This window comes from Panulirus ornatus, chromosome 16, assembly GCF_036320965.1.
Source record: "Panulirus ornatus isolate Po-2019 chromosome 16, ASM3632096v1, whole genome shotgun sequence".
Classification (NCBI taxonomy): domain Eukaryota; kingdom Metazoa; phylum Arthropoda; class Malacostraca; order Decapoda; family Palinuridae; genus Panulirus; species Panulirus ornatus.
The window spans coordinates 43,979,870-44,004,300 of record NC_092239.1 but is presented as its reverse complement, the minus strand read 5'-3'; the positions used below and the strand labels follow the sequence as shown (position 1 = coordinate 44,004,300).

The window sequence follows — 24,431 nt, the reverse complement described above, 5'->3', positions numbered from 1 at the left end:
TCCTGGGATCTGACTCTAATAGCCAGGAACCCTAAATGCTTCATCAGAATCTGTACCAAGATGTGCATGGTATGACCCCTATGCACTGCAGAGGTTCTTTCTATCCCTGAGAGGAGCATGCTCTGGCTATCCTCTGTACTGAGTGTGGTTGAGCAGCATAACCAGTTTCTCTATCCAAGAAGCTGCAAAAAAGGCAGTTGAACAGATCAAAGAGATCACAGCCCTGTGATGTGAGGACTGTGTGTAACCTCATGGTCATTCTGGTCATCCGCCCACAGGCCCCCATGGCACCTCTTCAAATATAAGGTCTAGAGTGACAGCTGCCAATCAAGGAACCCTATCACTGGGGACAACACTAAGGAAAACACAGGTAAAAGTTTGGGCTTGCCTTGACCCCTCAAACAAATAAAAACATCACACAAATAAAAAACAAACAAAATTCTGTCTGTGACTGGAGCATGCAACATAAAAAGTTTGAAAGAATGGAAAAAAATGAGCAGAAAGGGAAGGAAAGGGAGGATATCAAAAAACATAATTAAGAGGTTGAAAAGGTAACCAAAACACACACCCATCCCATCACAGCTGAAAATGATCAAACCAATGAGGGATGGAACACTCCAAGAAGAGAAACCATCCAAAAGGAAACCCATTTTACCACTCATCCCCACTGGCTCAAAGTCAACAAAGTGAAAGAGGACTAAAACAGTCCAAAGAAAGTAACTGCTATACAAGATAAAATGACCTTCTATAGAAGAGTGGTTCCTCAAGCTACTAACAGATGGCTATGTAATTACACATGGGTTCAGTGGCTCTGTAAAAAACAAACAAATAATAAATATTTTTGCTTTGTCGCTGTTTCCCACGTTAGCGAGGTAGCGCAAGGAAACAGACGAAAGAATGGCCCAACCCACCCACATACATATGCATATACATACACGTACACACACGCACATATACATATCTATACATCTCAACATATACATATATATACACATACAGACATATACATATATACACATGTACATAATTCATACTGTCTGCCTTTATTCATTCCCATCGCCATCCCGCCACACATGAAATAACAACCCCCTCCCCCCTCATGTGCACGAGGTAGTGCTAAGAAAAGACAACAAAGGCCACATTTGTTCACACTCAGTCTCTAGCTGTCATGTAATAATGCACTGAAACCACAGCTCCTTTCCACATCCAGGCCCCACAGAACTTTCCATGGTTTACCTCAGATGCTTCACATGCCTTGGTTCAATCCATTGACAGCAAGTCAACCCCGGTATACCACATCGTTCCAATTCACTCTATTCCTTCCACGCCTTTCACCCTCCTGCATGTTCAGGCCCCGATCACTCAAAATCTTTTTCACTTCATCTTTCCACCTCCAATTTGGCCTCCCACTTCTCCTCGTTCCCCCCCACCGCCGACACATATATCCTCTTGGTCAATCTTTCCTCTCTCATTCTCTCCATGTGACCAAACCATTTCAAAACACCCTCTTCTGCTCTCTCAACCACACTCTTTTTATTAACACACATCTCTCTTACCCTATTATTACTCATTCAATCAAACCACCTCACACCACATAATGTCCTCAAACATCTCATTTCCAGCACATCCACCCTCCTCCGCACAACTCTATCCATAGCCCAAGCCTCGCAATCATATAACATTGTTGGAACCACTATTCCTTCAAACATACCCATTTTTGTTTTCCAAGATTATAGTCTCGACTTCCACACATTCTTCAACGCTCCCAGAACTTTCGCCCCCTCCCCCACCCTATGATTCACTTCCACTTCCATGGTTCCATCCACTGCCAAATCCACTCCCAGATATCTAAAACACTTCACTTCCTCCAGTTTTTCTTCATTCAAACTTACATCCCAATTGACTTGTCCCTCAACCCTACTGTACCTAATAACCTTGCTCTTATTCACATTTACTCTCAACTTTCTTCTTTCACACACTTTACCAAACTCAGTCACCAGCTTCTGCAGTTTCTCACACGAATCAGACACCAGCGCTGTATCAGCAGCGAACAACAACTGACTCACTTCTCAAGCTCTCTCATCCCCAACAGACTGCATACTTGCCCCTCTTTCCAAAACTCTTGCATTCATCTCCCTAACAACCCCATCCATAAACAAATTAAACAACCAGTGAGACATCACACACTCCTGCTGCAAACCTACATTCACCGAGAACCAATCACTTTCCTCTCTTCCTACACGTACACATGCCTTACATCCTTGATAAAAACTTTTCACTGCTTCTAACAACTAGCCTCCCACACCATATATTCTTAATACCTTCCACAGAGCATTTCTATCAACTCTATCATATGCCTTCTCCAGATCCATAAATGCTACATACAAATCCATTTGCTTTTCCAAGTATTTCTCATGTACATTCTTCAACCAAACACCTGATGCACACATCCTCTACCACTTCTGAAACCACACTGCTCTTCCCCAATCTGATGCTCTGTACATGCCTTCACCCTCTCAATCAATACCCTCCCATACAACTTGCCAGGAATACTCAACAAACTTATATCTCTGTAATTTGAGCACTCACTTTTATCCCCTTTGCCTTTGTACAATGGCACTATGCAAGCATTCCACCAATCCTCAGGCACCTCATCATGAGTCATACATACATTAAATAGCCTTACCAACCAGTCAACAATACAGTCACCCCCTTTTTTAATAAATTCCACTGCAATACCATCCAAACCTGCTGCCTTGCCGGCTTTCACCTTCTGCAAAGCTTTTACTACCTCTTCTCTGTTTACCAAATCATTCTCCCTAACTCTCTCACTTTGCACACCACCTCAAACAAAACACCCTATGTCTGCCACTCTATCATCAAACACATGCAACAAACCTTCAAAATACTCACTCCATCTCCTCACATCACCACTACTTGTTATCACCTCCCCATTAGCCCCCTTCACTGAAGTTCCCATTTGTTCCCTTGTCTTACGCACTTTATTTACCTCCTTCCAAGACATCTTTTCATTCTTCCTAAAATTTAATGATACTCTCTCCCCCAACTCTCACTTGCCCTCTTTTTCACCTCTTGCACCGTTCTCTTGACCTCCTGCCTCTTTCTTTTATACATCTCCCACTCATTTGCATTATTTCCCAGCAAAAATTGTCCAAATGCCTCTCTCTTCTCTTTCACTAATAATCTTACTTCTTCATCCCACCACTCACTACCCTTTCTAATCTGCCCACCTACCATGCTTCTCATGCCATAAGCATCTTTTGCACAAGCCATCACTGCTTCCCTAAATACATCCCATTCCTCCCCCACTCCCCTTACCTCCTTTGTTCTCACCTTTTTCCATTCTGTACTCAGTCTCTCCTGGTACTTCCTCACACAAGTCTCCTTCCCAAGCTCACTTACTCTCACCACTCTCTTCACCTCAACATTCTCTCTTCTTTTCTGAAAACCCCCACAAATCTTCACCGTCGCCTCCACAAGATCATGATGAGACATCCCTCTAGTTGCACCTCTCAGCACATTAACATGCAAAAGTCTCTCTTTTGCGTGCCTATCAATTAACACGTAATCCAATAATGCTCTCTGGCCATCTCTCCTACTTATATACGTATACTTATGTATATCTCGCTTTTTAAACCAGGTATTCCCAATCACCAGTCCTTTTTCAGCACATAATGTACTAGCTCTTCACCATTTCCATTTACAAAATTGAACACCCCATGTATACCAATTATTCCCTTAACTGCCACATTACTCACCTTTGCATTCAAATCACCCATCACTATAACCCAGTCACGTGCATCAAAACTACCAACACACTCACTCAGCTGCTCCCAAAACACTTGCCTCTCATGATCTTTCTTCTCATGCCCAGGTGCATATGCACCAATAATCACCCATCTCTCTCTATCCACTTTCAGTTTTACCCATATCAATCTAGTTACTTTCTTACACTCTATCACATACTCCCACCACTCCTGTTTCAGGAGTAGTGCTACTCCTTCCCTTGCTCTTGTCCTCTCACTAACCCCTGACTTTACTCCCAGGACATTTCCAAACCACTCCTCCCCTTTACCCTTGAGCTTCGTTTCACTCAGAGCCAAAACATCTAGGTTCCTTTCCTCAAACATACTACCTATCTCTCCTTTTATCTCATCTTGGTTACATCCACACACATTTAGATAAAAGCTACAACAAAATTTAGACATTCAAATTTTTTTTTCTTTTTTTTTTTCATACTATTCGCCATTTCCCGCATTAGCGAGGTAGCATTAAGAACAGAGGACTGGGCCTTAAGAGGGAATATCCTCACCTGGCCCCCTTCTCTGTTCCTTCTTTTGGAAAAAAAAAAAACGAGAGGGGAGGTTTCCAGCCAGCCGCTCCCTCCCCTTTTAGTCGCCTTCTACGACACGCAGGGAATACGTGGGAAGTATTCTTTCTCCCCTATCCCCAGGGATATATCACAGGATAAAAAATGCTGAACATCAAAATTCAAGTTAAGAATTTGTGCAAAAACATGCAAAAGAAAATAAGCAAAAGGAAGAAGAGGCCTCTCCATTTGCTTATAAACAAATCTGAGTACGGTGGCAAACTACATATAGAACACCTTCCCTGAAGGCAATTATTTTTCCATTTGCTCCCCCAGCACACAATATAGTTTTCATATGAGGGTATTTACAAGCCTAAGAGGTCTAACAGAAGTCAAAGAAAGAGAAAAAGCTCAAAACAAGATACAAACAAAACTTAAGTACTGACTTAAATTCAGTTTGGGGAATGAGTTGCTACATTTATTTGCATAATCCTTTTTCTTGTAAAAGAGTGAGTTGGAAGCAGACATTTGTTTAATGTAATCGTGTCCCTGGGGATTAGCTAACAAGTTATTACCTGAGTATTATAAAATTTTCTCCCTTGCTCACTGGCTCACTCGTGTTTAGAGGAAATGAGAATGAAGAAAATTCCTGAGATAGTGTATATGGGAGATATAAGATGAAAATATAAGTGTATATGGGAAACATAAGATGAAAATATAAGTGTATATGGGAGGTATAAGATGAAAATATATATGAATTAATGTAAATTGGATAGGATAAAATAGTTTCTCAATTTGCGAAGCAGCAAAAACAAGCAATACTCACAGCATGTGGAAAGGTTCTTCTGGAGCTACCAAGTTGTAACAGTGGGAGCAAGCATAAAGGGTATGGCTTTGTAGACAATAAAATCTTTTTCTTAAACAAGTACAATAGACATCATACCATAAAATCCTCAGCATAACATTATACACATACCCTAAAAGTTCCTGGTTGAGACGGTACTGGGCATCACGATTCAATGTCTGTGAGCGCACAAACATGTTCGGCTGCACAGCTGGATACTGGTGAGGAAGGTTGACACTCATACTGAGATGGCCCTGAATTAAGAAAGAATAGAGGTTAAACAAATGACAAACTTGTATCATTAGTCTCAATAACATAACCATAATAAGTCACCTCTGATTATGCTATACTGTAGATCAGAGTTTCTCAAATCTATGGCATTATATGATGGGGTTAGTAGCACTCTGGATACAATAACATTAAATTCCAGTCCTGAGAACAGAGTATCATCCAATAAACAAAAGAGAAATTTGAGTACAATAAAATGTCTGTATCTGAAACACAAGGGAGATGGCAAACAACCCCATCTATAGTCCATGCCTCGCAACTATATAACATTGTTGGAACCACTATTCCTTCAAACATACCCAATTTTACTCTACAAGACAACATTCTTCATCGCTCTCAGAACCTTCACCCCCTCCCCCACCCTGTGACTCACTTCCGCTTCCATGGTTCCATTCGCTGCTAAGTCCACTCCAAGATCTAAAACAATTCACTTCTCCAATTTTTCTCCATTCAAACTTACCTCCCAATCAACTTGTCCCTTAACCCTACTGAACCTAATAACCTTACCTATTCCTTTATCTCAACTTTCTCTTTCACATACTTTTCACATCATCACCAGCTTCTGCAGTTTCATCTCATAGCCACTCAGAGTTTTATCGGTGGTAACAGCTGCACTCGAGCTATGCTAATCGGTTGCAAACTCGCCTTCTTCCCAGAACTTTCATTTACATCATAACTCCCCCTCTTATCACAAATTTTGCATTTCATCCCTAACACACCCACCACACTGACATTAAACTAGTGACAATCACTCCCCTCTTTCCTATCTACACATGCCTTACACTGGATAAACTTTTCACTTCTCCTACCATATACCTTAAGTCCTCTTGACAAACATTCTATAAACCTTTTCATATCTTCTCCAGATCCATAAATGCTATAATCCTTCTAATTCATATTATTTACTCCATCATATCTTTCAGACCAAAATGATCCACACATCCTTATCATTTCTTGTTACACACAGTTTTTTTTTATCTTTTGATTTGTACTGCCTTCTCCTCTCTTGCACGTCCAATAATTCCAGGAATACTCAAAAATATGGCCTCAACCCCCCCCACACACCATTTACCTTGTACATCGTCACACGCAATATTCTGCACCTCCTAGGCTTTACCTGGTTTACCCATCGCTTCACATCCTGCTTCATACATACAACGAGACCTTAACCAACTACAACAATTCACATCCCTTTTTTCTCTTTCACCTACGCATGATTCAACCCCGCTAGCCAGTTCACTTCACAAAATCTTTTCACTCCCTCTTTAACCAAACCAATTTCTCCCTCACTTCCGTTCCCACCACCACAAACCTATATCTGCCACTCTATCGTCACATTCACAACTTCAAATCTTACTTCCCATCATTTCACACCTCTTGTCTCGACCACGTCTTTATTCCATTCTCTTCCTTACTACTGTCACCCCTCACACCACTTCCCAATCTCTTTCCACTTAACCTCTGCTCCATCATACCACGCTCGAACCATACGCTATTTTGACCTATTCCTCAAATACTTTGTTCATATGTTTCTCACATGATTATCTCAGGTACCCAAATTTGCCTCCCTCCACCTATTGCCCCCTTTCAAGTCCTTGACCTTCTCTGCAGATTACATCAGGTATGAGTGTAGAGACTTGCAGATCTCAAGATTTTCTCATTAAAAACAGATGCCAATTGACTGACTTAGCACGAAGTATATGCAAATGACTGGCTTATTAAAGAATATCAATGGTCTATCCACAACGTTCAAAGAATCAAAGAGGCAATGAGTTTGCTGAGAGTGTGTCATCAAATCCTTAGGAAACGAAAAAAGTTTGATCATTCCAAATTGTCCCTAAACAAGGTACAACTTGGGACCTTCAGTGAAGGGGCTAATGGATGTTGATCCATTAACTGTATTGAAAGAATTGAAAACCTGAGATTTAAGCCTGGAACGTCGATAAGATGCAGATATAGGGTTTGTTCGAGTGTTGTCATAACGGTCTATGGCATATATTCTCGTAAAAGAGATTAGTCAACACTCGAACTGCAACCGCAATGCATAGTTTAGATGTATGCATGGAATTTATTAAACAAGTATGTTTCCAGATTGATGGTTGGGAATCATTTAATTATGTTTTGATTTCTACATACATTCTTCAAAGCAAAACACCTGATCCACACATCCTCTACCACTTCTGAAACCGCACTGCTCTTCCCCAATCTGATGCTCTGTACATGCCTTCACCCTCTCAATCAATACCCTCCCATATAATTTACCAGGAATACTCAACAAACTTATACCTCTGTAATTTGAGCACTCACTCTTATCCCCTTTGCCTTTGTACAATGGCACTATGCACGCATTCCGCCAATCCTCAGGCACCTCACCATGAGTCATACATACATTAAATAACCTTACCAACCAGTCAACAATACAGTCACCCCCTTTCTTAATAAATTCCACTGCAATACCATCCAAACCTGCTGCCTTGCCGGCTTTCATCTTCCGCAAAGCTTTTACTACCTCTTCTCTGTTTACCAAATCATTTTCCCTAACCCTCTCACTTTGCACACCACCTCGACCAAAACACCCTATATCTGCCACTCTGTCATCAGACACATTCAACAAACCTTCAAAATACTCATTCCATCTCCTTCTCACATCACCGCTACTTGTTATCACCTCCCCATTTACGCCCTTCACTGAAGTTCCCATTTGCTCCCTTGTCTTACGCACCCTATTTACCTCCTTCCAGAACATCTTTTTATTCTCCCTAAAATTTACTGATAGTCTCTCACCCCAACTCTCATTTGCCCTTTTTTTCACCTCTTGCACCTTTCTCTTGACCTCCTGTCTCTTTCTTTTATACTTCTCCCACTCAATTGCATTTTTTCCCTGCAAAAATCGTCCAAATGCCTCTCTCTTCTCTTTCACTAATACTCTTACTTCTTCATCCCACCACTCACTACCCTTTCTAAACAGCCCACCTCCCACTCTTCTCATGCCACAAGCATCTCACACACATTCTTCTAAGCAAAAACCTGATCCACACATCCTCTACCACTTCTGAAACCACACAGCTCTTCACCAATCTGTTGCTCTGTACATGCCTTCATCCTCTCAATCAATACCCTCCCATATAATTTTCCAGGAATACTCAACAAACTTATGCCTCTGTAGTTTGAACACTCACCTTTACCTTTGTACAATGTCACTATGCATACATTCTGCCAATCCTTAGGCACCTCACCATGATCCATACATACACTGAGTATCCTTACCAACCAATCAACAACAGAGTCACATCCTTTCTTCATAAATTCTACTGAAGTACCATCCAAACCCACTGCCTTGCCAGATTTCATCTTTCACAAAGCTTTCACTACCTCTTCCCTCTTAACCAAACCATTCTCCCTCACTCTCACTTCGCACACCACCCCAACAAACTCCTATATCTGCCACTCTATCATCACATTCAACAAACCTTCAAAATACTTACTTCCCATTTGTTCTCTTGACTTATTCATGGTATTAACCTACTTCCAAAAAATCTTCTTATTCTCCCTAAAGTTTAATGATACTCTCTTACCCTAACTCTCATTTGCCCCCTTTTTCAATCCTTGCACCTTTCTCTGGGCAGATTAGAAAGGGTAGTGAGTGGTGGGATGAAGAAGTAAGATTATTAGTGAAAGAGAAGACAGAGGCATTAGGACGATTTTAGCAGGGAAATAATGCAAATGACTGAGAGATGTATAAAAGAAAGAGGCAGGAGGTCAAGAGAAAGGTGCAAGAGATGAAAAAGAGGGCAAATGAGAGTTGGCGTGAGAGTGTGTCATTAAACCTTAAGGAGAATAAAAAGATGTTTTGGAAGGACGTAAATAAAGTGCGTAAGACAAGGGAACAAATGGGAACTTCAGTGAAGGGGGCTAATGGGGAGGTGATAACAAGTAGTGGTGATGTCAGAAGGAGATGGAGTGAGTATTTTGAAGGTTTGGTGAATGTGTGTGATGATAGAGTGGCAGATATAGGGTGTTTTGGTCGAGGTGGTGTGCAAAGTGAGAGGGTTAGGGAAAATGATTTGGTAAACAGAGAAGAGGTAGTAAAAGCATTGCGGAAGATGAAAGCCGGCAAGGCAGCAGGTTTAGATGGTATTGCAGTGGAATTTATTAAAAAAGGGGGTGACTGTACTGTTGACTGGTTGGTAAGGTCATTTAATGTATGTATGATTCATGGTGAGGTGCATGAGGACTGGCAGAATGCTTGCACAGTGCCACTGTACAAAGGCAAAGGGGATAAAAGTGAATGCTCAAATTACAGAGTTTTAAGTTTGTTGAGTATTCCTGGTAAATTATATGGGAGGGTATTTATTGAGAGGGTGAAGGCATGTACAGAGCATCAGATTGGGGAAGAGCAGTGTGGTTTCAGAAGTGGTAGAGGATGTGTGGATCAGGTGTTTGCTTTGAAAAATGTATGTGAGAAATACTTAGAAAAGCAAATGGATTTGTATGTAGCATTTATGGATCTAGAGAAGGCATATGATAGAGTTGATAGATATGCTCTGTGGAAGGTATTAAGAATATATGGTGTGGGAGGCAAGTTGTTAAAAGCAGTGAAAAGTTTTCACTGAGGATGTAAGGCATGTGTACGTGCAGAAAGAGAGGAAAGTGATTGGTTCTCAGTGAATGTTGGCTTGCGGCAGGGGTGCATGATGTCTCCATGGTTGTTTAATTTGTTTATGGATGGGGTTGTTAGGGAGGTGAATGCAAGAGTTTTGGAAAGAGGGGCAAGTATGCAGTCTGTTGTGGATGAGAGAGCTTGAGAAGTGAGTCAGTTGTTGTTCGCTGATGATATAGCACTAGCGGCTGATTTGGGCAAGAAACTGCAGAAGCTGGTGACTGAGTTTGGTAAAGTGTTCGAAAGAAGAAAGCTGAGGGTAAATGTGAATAAGAGCTAGGTTATTAGGTACAGTAGGGTTGAGGGACAAGTCAATTGGGAGGTAAATTTGAATGGAGAAAAACTGGAGGAAGCGAAGTGTTTTAGATATCTGGGAGTGGATTTGGCAGCAGATGGAACCATGGAAGCGGAAGTGAATCATAGGGTGGGGGAGGGGGTGAAAGTTCTAGGAGGTTGAAAAATGTGTGGAAGTCGAGAATATTATCTTGGAAAGCAAAAATGGGTATGTTTGAAGGAATAGTGGTTCCAACAATGTTATATGGTTGTGAGGCATGGGCTATAGACAGAGTTGTGCGGAGGAGGGTGGATATGCTGGAAATGAGATGTTTGAGGACAATATGTGGTGTGATGTGGCTCGATCGAGTAAGTAATGAAAGGGTAAGAGAGATGTGTGGTAATAAAAAAAGTGTGGTTGAGAGAGCAGAAGAGGATGTTTTGAAATGGTTTGGTCACATTGAGAGAATGAGTGAGGAAAGATTGACAAAGAGGATATATGTGTCAGAGGTGGAGGGAACAAGGAGTAGTGGGAGACCAAATTGGAGGTGGAAAGATGGAGTGAAAAAGATTTTGAGTGATCGGGGCCATGTATTCAATCAACAACCTAACATTAACGTATGTCAAATGACTTACATACCTTTTTAACATCAAGGTTGATGACTAGGTCAAGCTTTGGAGGCAAGAGCATTGTACGACCCTCAACAAAGTCCCTGAGATCACACAACACTGATGGGTCATCCACCACTAACTCTCTTGGGCCAGGAAACATGGACTATATGTGGATATACAATGAAAAATTATATAAATTAGAAGCATACGAGCAAAGATATATCAAAACTAAGAGGACCTTTCTTCTCTGCTCTGAGAGAAGTGAACTCAAAAGACATTAGCATGCTATGACCTACCAAGCATATCATCCACTATATATAGTAACCCAAACATCTTAAACATACCGAGATCCACTTGAATCCAAATGACAAACTGCTAGTTGTCAGCCACTTATGAAATATACAAACAAAACTTAATTGCAGTTAATCAAGCTCATATGAAACCATACCACCAAAATCTCAAAATGACTGCTACACAACTCTCAGAACTTAAGTGTTCAAATTCAATAAAAGCAGCAAGAAGGAATGAAGTGCTTCCCCACAGCACTCCTCCCACAACATAAACATAAGGTTCTAACTGCAAGAATATTTCCTTTGCAAGCATACACAAACACAACTTTCACTACTAGAGCTCTTAAGAAAATTCAGAGTTCTTTCAGAGTGCATCCCAATGCACTTTCCAACATTATTCATCATATGCATTTTCAAAATCCTCTTGAATTTTCTCCCTCATATGTCTAACTGTAACAATCTGGTCTAAAAAAACTCTTTCCTTCCTATATCCATCTTATATTTCACCTCCTTTTACCATGATCAGTCACAATCCTTTGAAGGACCTTAAGGGGACTTATTCCACCACAGTTCTTCTAGTGATCTTTAATCATTCTAATTGTAACAACTGAAAAATTACTACCTTTGCCTATTTGCTAGGCACATGACTGTCTTTCCATGGTGCCACAAACAGTCCAAATCCATTTAAGAGCAACCTCAACTCAAGGACCATATTATCTATAACCCCAGCTTTTTCAAGGTTACAAGCATTATAGCTCATCTTATCAACTCCTTTGTAGTGTTTTCCTATTCTGCATACTTAGTGAGCAGTCATTTTACCCTTAATCTTATCATCCAAACACCTGAACCCTAATACCATCTGTTCTGTTCTGTATCTCTGATACCTATTCCTAAATGGAACTCCCTCAAGGGAATGGCCACAGAAATAGTTTCACACAGACCTCCTTCTGCACCTATTTACCTCCTTGTACAATAATCTATCATTCTCCCTTGAATTTTCCATTCATGCTTCTTCTGAGATCATCATTTGCTTTCATTTTATTCTTTAGGACAATTCTTTCCCATTCTTCATTCAGGTCTATTATCTTTCCCTCTATAAATCAATATTTCAACAATAATTCACCTTATTTTCAAACTTTTCTTCTCCTCACTTAAATTCCTTAGATCATTTCTCCTTGCTGTTTCCAGTTTTTCACTCCATATTCTTGAATGCCACAAATCTCTACAGCAGCCTCTATCAATAATATCTTTGCATGCCTCTACAGCATCTCAACTTTAATCTATGTCATTTTATCAACTCAGCCTTTCATTTAACTTCTACTTTTATATTACTTCTTTCTTCACCTGCACTGGTTATCCTTGACCCTCTAAAATTAAAGACTAACCTTCACATCACTGTCATAAGATATGATAAGTGCCATTTATTCCTCTTATTAACCTCACACTATAAACTTTTCTTTTTATAGTGACCGACATGGTAAGGGCAAAACATGCCCAATCATGGCAATCTTAAATGGAAACAAATTTGAGTACGGGTAAAAGAATGAAGAAATTACTTAAGAGCTCTTCAAGTGTTTGCAGACCTAGCTCTTTTAGGTAAAAAGCTAACAGGATGGGTAAAAGATGGAATGAGGAGAAAAATTTCCAGTTTCTATGTTCGAGGCCAGGAGGAAGTATCACAGTCATCTATCATACTCTTTCTTTCCAGAAAGACATTAAACATAATCTTGTCTACCCTTATTCACTGTACCTATACTACACACACACAATCTTAAATCCACATCCACTAATCATTCTCATTCTCTACAGAAAGTATGCTTTGTCTAGTCTGTTTCATCATCACAAGGTGCATATCCAACAATCAGTCATTCAAAGTTTATCCCATTTAAATTCACAATGCATCATATTTTCCTCCCACTCACCTTATATAAATAAACCAACAACTCCCTTTATATAGTCATCTAATAAAACTGACCTGACTTTACATGTTAAATTCCTTTCCATCACAAAATCCCATTACCCCTCACCTTTCTTTGCAGAGGCAGTATTGTAATCAGTGAGGTTAGAAGGTACTGCTACAGCAGTATGGGCTTAAAAGTTGGGAAAAGCTATAAATTTCCACTGCCTCAATGGGATACTCTAGTTTTGTTGAGTATCCAAGTCTTGCCACACCTTCCTGGGATAACCTCATAGTTAAACCCTTAAGATGGAACAAAAAAGGAGAGGTACTGCCCAACTCCAAAAGCGAAATTATGGACTTTTAAATACAGACAAACACTTGAGATGAGCTGGGGTTTTAATTTTTCAGACAATATGGAAGCTCCACTGCCTCTGAGAAACACTATGCAGGAGTTGCCCTCTGCCAATGACCTATCAAGGGTGAGGCACAAAAGGCTAAGAGGTGTCATTAGAGTCTACCAGTTATACCAAGGAGTAAAAGCAACATGCAACTGAGGGCAAAGATGCTGAATGCAGAGAATGATGAGAGTCGAAGGAAGGCGCTCGTGGAGAAATTTAAAAGTTATAATTTGGATTACTACAGTGGATCTTTATACTAATAAACTTATTGCTTACTTGAGTTTGAGTTTTTGAATGAATGAAAGAAGTTTTCCAGCTTCTATATTACAGTTTCACCTTATTATCTTTATTAACTGGATATAGGAACTACAATTAAATAAAATATTACTGTAACTTCCATAGCAGTAATTAACAGAAATCAGAAATTATTCATTACATTGAAACCAAAAATGTTCTTACTTTTAAGACAGTTACTGGGTGCACTAATACAAGTGTAATGATTTGTATGCATATTCTACTTTTATATTTGATAATCTCAATGCAATTAAATGAAAAGTCATCAGAAAACAGAAGCATATAAGTACAATAAAACCAAACTTTCACACCCTTTTGCCACCGGTACGGCATAAATCAGCTTGTCCCAAATGAGACGGTAAATTACATATATTTTACATATGTTAACTTTGGTGGCTAGGTAGTATTCATCAATGAGATGAACAGTGCAGACTCTTCTGACTGACTAGTCAAGTAATATTTGGTGTCACCTGGTTGCTGAGGGTACATCTAAGGTCATCCCCCATATCTAGTTTGTTTCTTTACTTTGTTATTATACTAACCAATGCTAAAAAACCTACTTCACATAGGTGAGTAGATGAAAACGGGACAATGACTTTTAGTACTGACAGGCATTCTTCTCGCATAGCTTCAGGAACATCCTGAACTTCCATGGAAAAGAGGTTCCTGGCAAGTTCAAATTCAAAACTGCTGTTGCTAATGTTATGAAAATAGTGATGAAATTTGTTATCCCAACCAAACTCTTCTCTCTGACTACTCACACCCCCTACTTTAAGAACCACTAATCTAGGTGTTATTAGACTCGGCCTGCTTGAGGTTACAATATATCTGAAAAGTCAAATTTGAAGAGGCTGTATCACTTTAAGAACACTCTCATCAAAAAACTTCTCTCTTTAAAGAAATCTACAATTACTTACTACTGGAAATAGTGGCCTTGGGCTGCAAGATCCTTTAGAAAGGTCCTGGGCAACAAGTGAATTCTTTCACACATGGTATATTTTATTTATTATACTTTGTCACTGTCTCCCAAGTTAGCGAGGTAGCGCAAGTAAACAGATGAAAGAATGGCCCAACCCACCCAAATACACATGTATATACATACACATCCACACATGCACATATACATACCTATAAATCTCAACGTATACATATATATACACACACAGACATATACACATATACACATGTACATAATTCATACTGTCTGCCCTTATTCATTCCCGTCGCGACCCCATCACACATGAAATGACAACTCCCTCTCCCCGCATGTGCGCGAGGTAGCGCTAGGAAAAGACAATGGCCACATTCGTTCTCACTAAGTCTCTAGCTCTCTTGTATAATGCACCAAAAACAGCTCCCTTTCCATATCCGGGCCTCACAAAACTTTCCATGGTTTACCCCAGACGCTTCACATGCCCTGGTTCAATCCATTGACAGAATGTCAACCCCAGTAAACCACATAGTTCCAATTCACTCTATTCCTTGCACGCCTTTCACCCTCCTGCATGTTCAGGCCCCGATCACTCAGAATCTCAGAATCTTTTTCAATTCATCTTTCCACCTCCAATTTGGTCTCCCACTTCTCCTCATTCCCTCCACCTCTGACACATATACCCTCTTTGTCAATCTTTCCTCACTCATTCTCTCCATATGACCAAACCATTTCAAAACACCCTCTTCTGCTCTCTCAACCACACTCTTTTTATTACCACACATCTCTCTTACCCTTTCATTACTTATTCGATTTTCATTACTTATTCAATCAAAACACCTCACACCACATATTGTCCTCAAACATCTCATTTCCAGCACATCAACTCTCCTCCGCACAACTCTATCTATAGCCCACACCTCGCAACCATAAAACATTGTTGGAACCAATATTTCTTCACACATACCCATTTTCGCTTTCCAAGATAATGTTCTCGACTTCCACACATTTTTCAACGCTCCCAAAACTTTCGCCCCATCCCCCATCCTATGATTCACTTCCACTTCCATGGTTCCATCTACTGCCAAATCCACTCCCAGACATCTAAAACACTTCACTTCCTCCAGTTTTTCTCCATTCAAACTTACCTCCCAAGTGGCTTGTCCCTCAACCCTACTGTACCTAATAACCTTGCTCTTATTCACATTTACTCTCAGCTTTCTTCTTTCACACACTTTACTAAACTCAGTCACCAGCTTCTGCAGTTTCTCACCTGAATCAGCCATCAGCACTATATCATCAGCGAACAACAACTGACTCACTTTCCAAGCTCTCTCATCCACAACAGACTGCATACTTACCCCTCTTTCCAAAACTTGCATTCACCTCCCTAACAACCCCATCCACAAACAAATTAAACAAGCTTGGAGACATCACCCACCCCTGCCCCAAACCTACATTCACTGAGAACCAATCACTTTTCTCTCTTCCTACTCGAACACATGCCTTACATCCTCGATAAAAACTTTTCACTGCTTCTAACAACTTGCCTCCTACACCATATATTCTTAATACCTTACACATAGCATCTCTATCAACTCTTATCATATGCCTTCTCCAGATCCATAAATGCTACATACAAATCCATTTACTTTTCTAAGTATTTCTCACATACATTCTTCAGAGCAAACACCTGATCCACACATCCTCTACCACTTCTGAAACCACACTGATCTTCCCCAATCTGATGCTCTGTACATGCCTTCACCCTCTCAGTCAATACCCTCCCATATAATTTCCCAGGAATACTCAACAAACTTATACCTCTGTAATTTGAGCATTCACTTTTATCCCCTTTGCCCACTGCAATACTATCCAAACCTGCTGCCTTGCCAGTTTTCATCATCCACAAAGCTTTTATTACCTTTTCTCTGTTTACCAAATCATTCTCCCTAACCCTCTCACTTTGCACACCACCTCAAACAAAACACCATATATCTGCCACTCTATCATCAAACACATTCAACAAACCTTCAAAATACTCACTCCATCTCCTTCTCACATCACCACTACTTGTCATCACTCCCCATTAGCTCCCTTCACTAATGTTCCCATTTGTTGCCTTGTCTTACACACTTCATCTACCTCCTTCCAAAATATATTTTTATTCTCCCTAAAATTCAATGATAATCTCTCACCCCAACTCTCATTTGCCCACTTTTTCACCTCTTGCACCCTTCTCTTGACCTCCTGCCTCTTTCTTTTATACCTCTCCCAGTCATTTGCATTATCTCCTTGCAAAAACTGCCGAAATGCCTCTCTCTTCACTAATATTCTTACTTCTTCATCCCACCACTCACTACCCTTTTTAATCTACCCACCTCCCATGCTTCTCATGCCACAAGCATCTTTTGCACAAGCCATCACTGCTTCCCAAAATACATTCCATTCCTCCCCACTCCCCTTACATCCTTAGTTCTCACCTTTTTCCATTCTGTACTCAGTCTCTCCTGGTACTTCCTCACACAAGTCTCCTTCCCAAGCTGACTTACTCTCACCGCTCTCTTCACCCCAACATTCTCTCTTCTTTTCTAAAAACCTCTACGAATCTTCACCTTCACCTCCACAAGATAAATGATCAGACATCCCTCCAGTTGCACCTCTCAGCACGTTAACATCCAAAAGTCTCTCTTTTGCGCGCCTATCAATCAACACGTAATCCAATAACGCTCTCTGGCCATCTCTCCTACTTACATACGTATACTTATGTATATCTCGCTTTTTAAACCAGGTATTCCCAATCACCAGTCCTTTTTCAGCACATAAATCTACAAGCTCTTCACCATTTCCATTTACAACACTGAACACCCCATGTACATAAATTATTCCCTTAACTGCCACATTACTCAACTTTGCATTCAAATCACCTATCACTATTACCTGGTCTCGTGCATCAAAACTACTAACACACTCACTCAGCTGCTCCCAAAACACTTGCCTCTCATGGTCTTTCTTCTCATGCCCAGGTGCATATGAACCAATAATCACCCATCTCTCTCTATCCACTTTCAGTTTTACCCACATCAATCTAGAGTCTACTTTCTTACACTCTATCACATACTCCCACCACTCCTGTTTCAGGAGTAGTGCTACTCCTTCCCTTGCTCTTGTCCTCTCACTAACCCCTGACTTTACTCCCAAGACACTCCCAAACCACTCTTCCCCTTTATCCTTGAGCTTCGTTTCACTCAGAGCCAAAACATCCAGGTTCCTTTCCTCAAACATACCACCTGTCTCTTTTTTTCTCATCTTGGTTACAGATGGTACTGGGGTAATTATATATAAAAATAAATGGATCTAAAGCAAGCATGTAATTGGGTGAACAAAGAGGCCTTGTGGTAGATGATACATACTTATGGACTCAATCAGCAGCTACAAATGGAAAAGGAGTTTTATTGGGAGACTAAGACATGTGCAATGTGGTGAAATGAGGGTAAGTGTTCCTGATGAAAGTGGTTTTGCATCAAGGATATGTAATGTTACTTTGGTTGTTTAATGTTCATGGAGGGGATAGAACGAAAGTTGAATACAAGGGTCTTAGAAAGAGGTGCAGGTCTACATAACCCTGGGAGTGGTGTGACTGTGGGAGTTGAATTAATTGCTATTTACAGATGACATTGCTTAGGTTGTAGAATCCAGAGAGAAATTCCAGAAGCCAGTGACAGAGTTTGAGAAAATGTTAAGAGCAAATACAACCAAAAGTAAGGTAATGAAGGCAGCTGGGGGAGATGAACAGGATGGCTTGTATATGCATGCATGATGAAGACCTGGGAGAAGTTGTGTGCTAAAGGCTTATGGGAGTGGACATGACAACAGGTGAGACTTTGGAGGATTACCCAAAGTCACAGGGCGGGAGAAAGGGTTATAGTTTGGGATGAATTGAGGACAGTGCATTTAATAGGACAAGGATGGCCAAGTTTTAAGGTACAGTAGTCATGACAGTGTTGACTGGATGGAAGTCCCGGGTACTGGAAGCAAAAAGAAAGAGAGTGGACTTGTTAGAAATTATATGCCTGATGATGTTGAATGGGTGGAAGTCCTGGCTACTGGAAGCAAAAAGAGAGAGTGGAGTTGTTAGAAATTCTATGCCTGATGATGATAAGTAGTGTGAGAAGAGTTAACAAAGTTAGGAATGAAAATAAATGAGACAGATGTCGTTGCACTTAAAGGTTGCAAACAGCTCAGAGGTCACTGGCTGGAAAAGCCCTGAAATACAAAACTATATATATATACAATTACAATACAACCTAATATCTTATTGTCATACTTTAATAAACACTTCAAGGATTCCAATATAAACATCTGCCTTCCCTCACCTGAAGCATATCCACTTCAGACAGCTGAAGTTCTACTGTGGCCACCAGCTCTGCATGATCCAGCGATTCACTCATTAGGTCTGACTGACCATCATCATCACTATTCATCTTCCTGCTGGTGTCCTACATAAATACAAAACACAAGTTCTATATTGACAAATAATAACAATGGTCATATATGTGCTATCAGCAACTGTAACTGAAATTCATGTTTCTCATGCAGATACCAAGATATATAATTGCAGAGCCTATAAAATCAGTTAAAATATGGCAAACATCTCATCCTCATATCAATAGCCACCAAGAAGGCCAGTGATGTTTAAAGAAAGTCTTCTATTGGGAAGAGTCACCAAAGATATGTTATCTAAAAATGTTCTTATCAAATAATATATAGTCTATTTGGGGCTCAAAAGACAATTTCATAAACAGTTTTCTGTGGGATGGGATAGCACCAGGAATGGATGAAGGCAAGCAAGTATGAATATGTACATGGGAATATATGTGTATGTCTGTGTATGTATGTATATGTGTATATGGAAACCCCCATCCTTGTATTTAAATTTTCAAAGGAGAAATAAGAGAAGGAGTCAAGCAGGGAGTGCTCAACCTCCTCGAAGGCTCAGACTGGGGTGTCTGAATGTGTGTGATGCAACCAAGATGAGAAGAAAGGATAGATAGGTAGTCTGTTTGAGGAAAGAAACAAGGATGTTTTGGCTCTAAGTGAAACGAAGCTCAAGGGTAAAGGGGAAGAGTGGTTTGGGAATGTCTTGGGAGTAAAGTCAGGGGTTGATGAGAGGACAGCAGGAGCTGTGGGAGTATGTGATAGAGTATAAGACTGTAAACTCTAGATTGATGTAAGTAAAACTGAAAGTGGATGGAGAGATATGGGTGATTATTTGTGCATATGCAACAGGTCATAAGAAGAAAGGTCATGAAAGGCAAGTGTTTTGGGAGCAGCTGAGTGCGTTAGCAGCTTTGATGCATGAGACCAGGTTATAGTGATGGGCAATTTGAATGCAACGGTGAGTAATGTGGCAGTTGAGAGTATAACTGATGTACATGGGGTGTTCGGTGTTGTAAATGGAAATGGTGAAGAGCTTGTGGATTTGTGAGCTGAAAAAGGACTGGTGATTGAAATACCTGGTTTAAAAAGAGAGATTTACATAAATATACGTATGTGAGTAGGAGAGATGGTAAAAGGGTGTCATTGGATTATGTGTTCATTGATAGGCGTGTAAAAGAGAGACTTTTGGATGTTAATGAGCAGAGAGGGGCACCTCGAGGGATGTCTCATCACTATCTTGTGGAGGCAAAGGTGAAGATTTGTAAAGGTGTTCAGAAAAGAAGAGAGAATGTTGGGGAGAACAGAGTGGTGTGAGTAAGTGAGCTTGGAAAGGAGACTTGTGTGAGGAAGTACCAAGAGAGATTGAGTGCAGAATGGCAAAAGATGAGAGCAGATGACGTGAGGGGAGTGGGGGAGGAATGGGATGTATTTAGGGAAGCAGTGATGGTTTGTGCAAAAGATGCAAGTGGCATGAGAAAGGGTGGGCAGATTAGAAAGGGTAGTGAGTGGTGGGATGAAGAAGTAAGGTTGTTAGTGAAAGAGAAGAGGCAGGCATTAGGATGATTTTTGCTGGGTAGCAGTGCAAATGACTGGGAGATGTATAAAAGAAAGAGGCAGGTGGTCAAGAGAAAGCTGAAAGGGGTGTAAAAGAGGGCAAATGAGGGCTGGGGTGAAAGAGTATCATCCAATTCTAGGAAGAATAAAAAGACGTTTTGGAAGGGGGTAAATAAAAGGCATAACACAAGAGAACAAATAGGAATATTGGTGATGGGGCTAATGGGGAGGTAATAACAAGTAGTGATGAAGTGAGATGGAGTGAGTATTTTGAAGGTTTGTTGAATGTGTTTGATGATAGAGTGGCAGATATAGGGCATTTTGGTTGGGGTGGTGCATGAAGTGAGAGGGTCAGGGAGAGTGGTTCGGTAAACAGAGAAGAGGTCTTGAAAGCTTTGCAGAAGATGAAAGCCGGCAAGGTGGTGGGTTTGGATGGTACTGCAGTGGTATTTATTATAAAAGGGCATGACTGGGTTGTTGATTGGTTGGTAAGGATATTCAATGAATGTATTGATCATGGAGAAGTGCCTGAGGATTGGCAGAATGCATGCATAGTGCCATTGTACAAAAACAAAGGGAATAAAAGTGAGTGTCAAATCCCAGAAGCATATATTTGTTGAGTATTCCCAGGAAATTATATGGGAGGGTACTGATTGAGAGGGTAAAGGCATTTACAGGGCATCAGATTGGGGAAGAGCAGTGTGGTTAAAGAAATACTTAGAAAAACAGGTGGATTTGTAAGTAGCATTCATGGATCTGGAGAAGGCATATGATAGGGTTGATAGAGATGCTTTGTGAAAGGCTTTAAGAGTATATGGTGCGGGAGGTAAGTTGCTAGAAGCAGTAAAAAGTTTTTACCAAGGATGTAAGGCATGTGTATGAGTAGGAAGAGTGGAAAGTGACTGGTTACCAGTAAATGTCAGTTTGCAGCAGGGGTGCGAAATGTCTCCATGGCTGTTCAATTTGTTTATGGATGGAGTGGTTAGGAAGGTGAATGCAAGAATTTTGGACAGGGGCAAGTATGCAGTCTGTTGTGGATGAGAGGGCTTGGGAAGAGAGTCAGTTGTTGCTGGCTGATGATACAGTGCTGGTAGCTGATTCAGATGAGAAACTGCAGAAGTTGGTGACTGAGTTTGGTAAAGTGTGTGAAAGAAGAAAGTTAAAAGTAAATGTGAATAAGAGCAAGGTTATTAAGTACAGTAGGGTTCAGGGTCAAGTCAATTGGGAGGTAAGTTTGAATGGAGAAAAACTGGAGGAAGTAAAGTGTTTTAGATATCTGGGAGTGGGCTTAGCAGCGGATGGAACCATGGAAGTGGAAGCGAGTCACAAGGTGGGGGAGGGGTATTTATGTAGATGTATGTATATATATATATATATATATATATATATATATATATATATATATATATATATATATATATATACATACATATATATATATATATATATATATATATATATTTTTTGGCTTTGTCGCTGTCTCCCGCGTTTGCGAGGTAGCGCAAGGAAACAGACGAAAGAAATGGCCCAACCCACCCCCATACACATGTATATACATACGTCCACACAAGCAAATATACATACCTACACAGCTTTCCATGGTTTACCCCAGACGCTTCACATGCCCTGATTCAATCCACTGACAGCACGTCAACCCCAGTATACCACATCGATCCAATTCACTCTATTCCTTCCCCTCCTTTCACCATCCTGCATGTTCAGGCCCCGATCACACAAAATCTTTTTCACTCCATCTTTCCACCTCCAATTTGGTCTCCCACTTCTCCTCGTTCCCTCCACCTCCGACACATATATCCTCTTGGTCAATCTTTCCTCACTCATTCTCTCCATGTGCCCAAACCATTTCAAAACACCCTCTTCTGCTCTCTCAACCACGCTCTTTTTATTTCCACACATCTCTCTTACCCTTACCGTAACTTACTCGATCAAACCACCTCTCACCACACATTGCCCTCAAACATCTCATTTCCAGCACATCCATCCTCCTGCGCACAACTCTATCCATAGCCCACGCCTCGCAACCATAAAACATTGTTGGAACCACTATTCCTTCAAACATACCCATTTTTGCTTTCCGAGATAATGTTCTCGACTTCCACACATTCTACAAGGCTCCCAGGATTTTCGCCCCCTCCCCCACCATATGATCCACTTCCGCTTCCATGGTTCCATCCGCTGCCAGATCCACTCCCAGATATCTAAAACACTTTACTTCCTCCAGTTTTTCTCCATTCAAACTTACCTCCCAATTGACTTGACCCTCAACCCTATTGTACCTAATTACCTTGCTCTTATTCACATTTACTCTTAACTTTCTTCTTTCACACACTTTACCAAACTCAGTCACCAGCTTCTGCAGTTTCTCACATGAATCAGCCACCAGCGCTGTATCATCAGCAAACAACAACTGACTCACTTCCCAAGCTCTCTCATCCCCAACAGACTTCATACTTGCCCCTTTTTCCAAAACTCTTCCATTCACCTCCCTAACAACCCCATCCATAAACAAATTAAACAACCATGGAGACATCACACACCCCTGCCGCAAACCTACATTCACTGAGAACCAATCACTTTCCTCTCTTACTACGCGTACACATGCCTTACATCCTCGATAAAAACTTTTCACAGCTTCTAACAACTTGCCTCCCACACCATATATTCTTAATACCTTCCACAGAGGATATATATATATATGTATATATATATATATATATATATATATATATATATATATATATATATTTTTTTTTTTTTCGCTGTCTCCCGCGTTTGCGAGGTAGCGCAAGGAAACAGACGAAAGAAATGGCCCAACCCACCCCCATACACATGTATATACATACGTCCACACACGCAAATATACATACCTACACAGCTTTCCATGGCCCACCCCAGACGCTTCACATGCCTTGATTCAATCCACTGACAGCACGTCAACCCCGGTATACCACATCGCTCCAATTCACTCTATTCCTTGCCCTCCTTTCACCCTCCTGCATGTTCAGGCCCCGATCACACAAAATCTTTTTCACTCCATCTTTCCACCTCCAATTTGGTCTCCCTCTTCTCCTCGTTCCCTCCACCTCCGACACACATATTCTCTTGGTCAATCTTTCCTCACTCATTCTCTCCATGTGCCCGAACCAGTTCAAAACATCCTCTTCTGCTCTCTCAACCACACTCTTTTTATTTCCACACATCTCTCTTACCCTTATGTTACTTACTCGATCAAACCACCTCACACCACACATTGTCCTCAAACATCTCATTTCCAGCACATCCATCCTCCTGCGCACAACTCTATCCATAGCCCACGCCTCGCAACCATACAACATTGTTGGAACCACTATTCCTTCAAACATACCCATTTTTGCTTCTCTGAGATAATGTTCTCGACTTCCACACATTCTTCAAGGCTCCCAGAATTTTCGCCCCCTCCCCCACCCTATGATCCACTTCCGCTTCCATGGTTCCATCCGCTGCCAGATCCACTCCCAGATATCTAAAACACTTCACTTCCTCCAGTTTTTCTCCATTCAAACTCACCTCCCAATTGACTTGACCCTCAACCCTACTGTACCTAATAACCTTGCTCT

At 40.8% G+C, this 24,431-nt stretch overlaps 1 protein-coding gene across 6 annotated transcripts in view; it reads right to left on the bottom strand.

The window, feature by feature from the left end:
• The window catches only part of LOC139754273 (RWD domain-containing protein 2A), a 69,466-nt gene that overhangs the window by 32,252 nt on the left and 12,783 nt on the right, over positions 1-24,431 (bottom strand). For all 6 annotated transcript variants that reach the window (XM_071671653.1, XM_071671652.1, XM_071671654.1 and 3 more), the window contains exons 2-4: positions 19,197-19,319; positions 11,036-11,170; positions 5,307-5,428 (exon numbers count right to left, since the gene is read on the bottom strand). In XM_071671653.1, coding sequence (XP_071527754.1) covers positions 5,307-5,428; positions 11,036-11,170; positions 19,197-19,304 — 365 coding nt within the window. In that variant the 5' untranslated portion in view covers positions 19,305-19,319. The remainder of the gene's footprint in view (positions 1-5,306; positions 5,429-11,035; positions 11,171-19,196; positions 19,320-24,431) is intronic.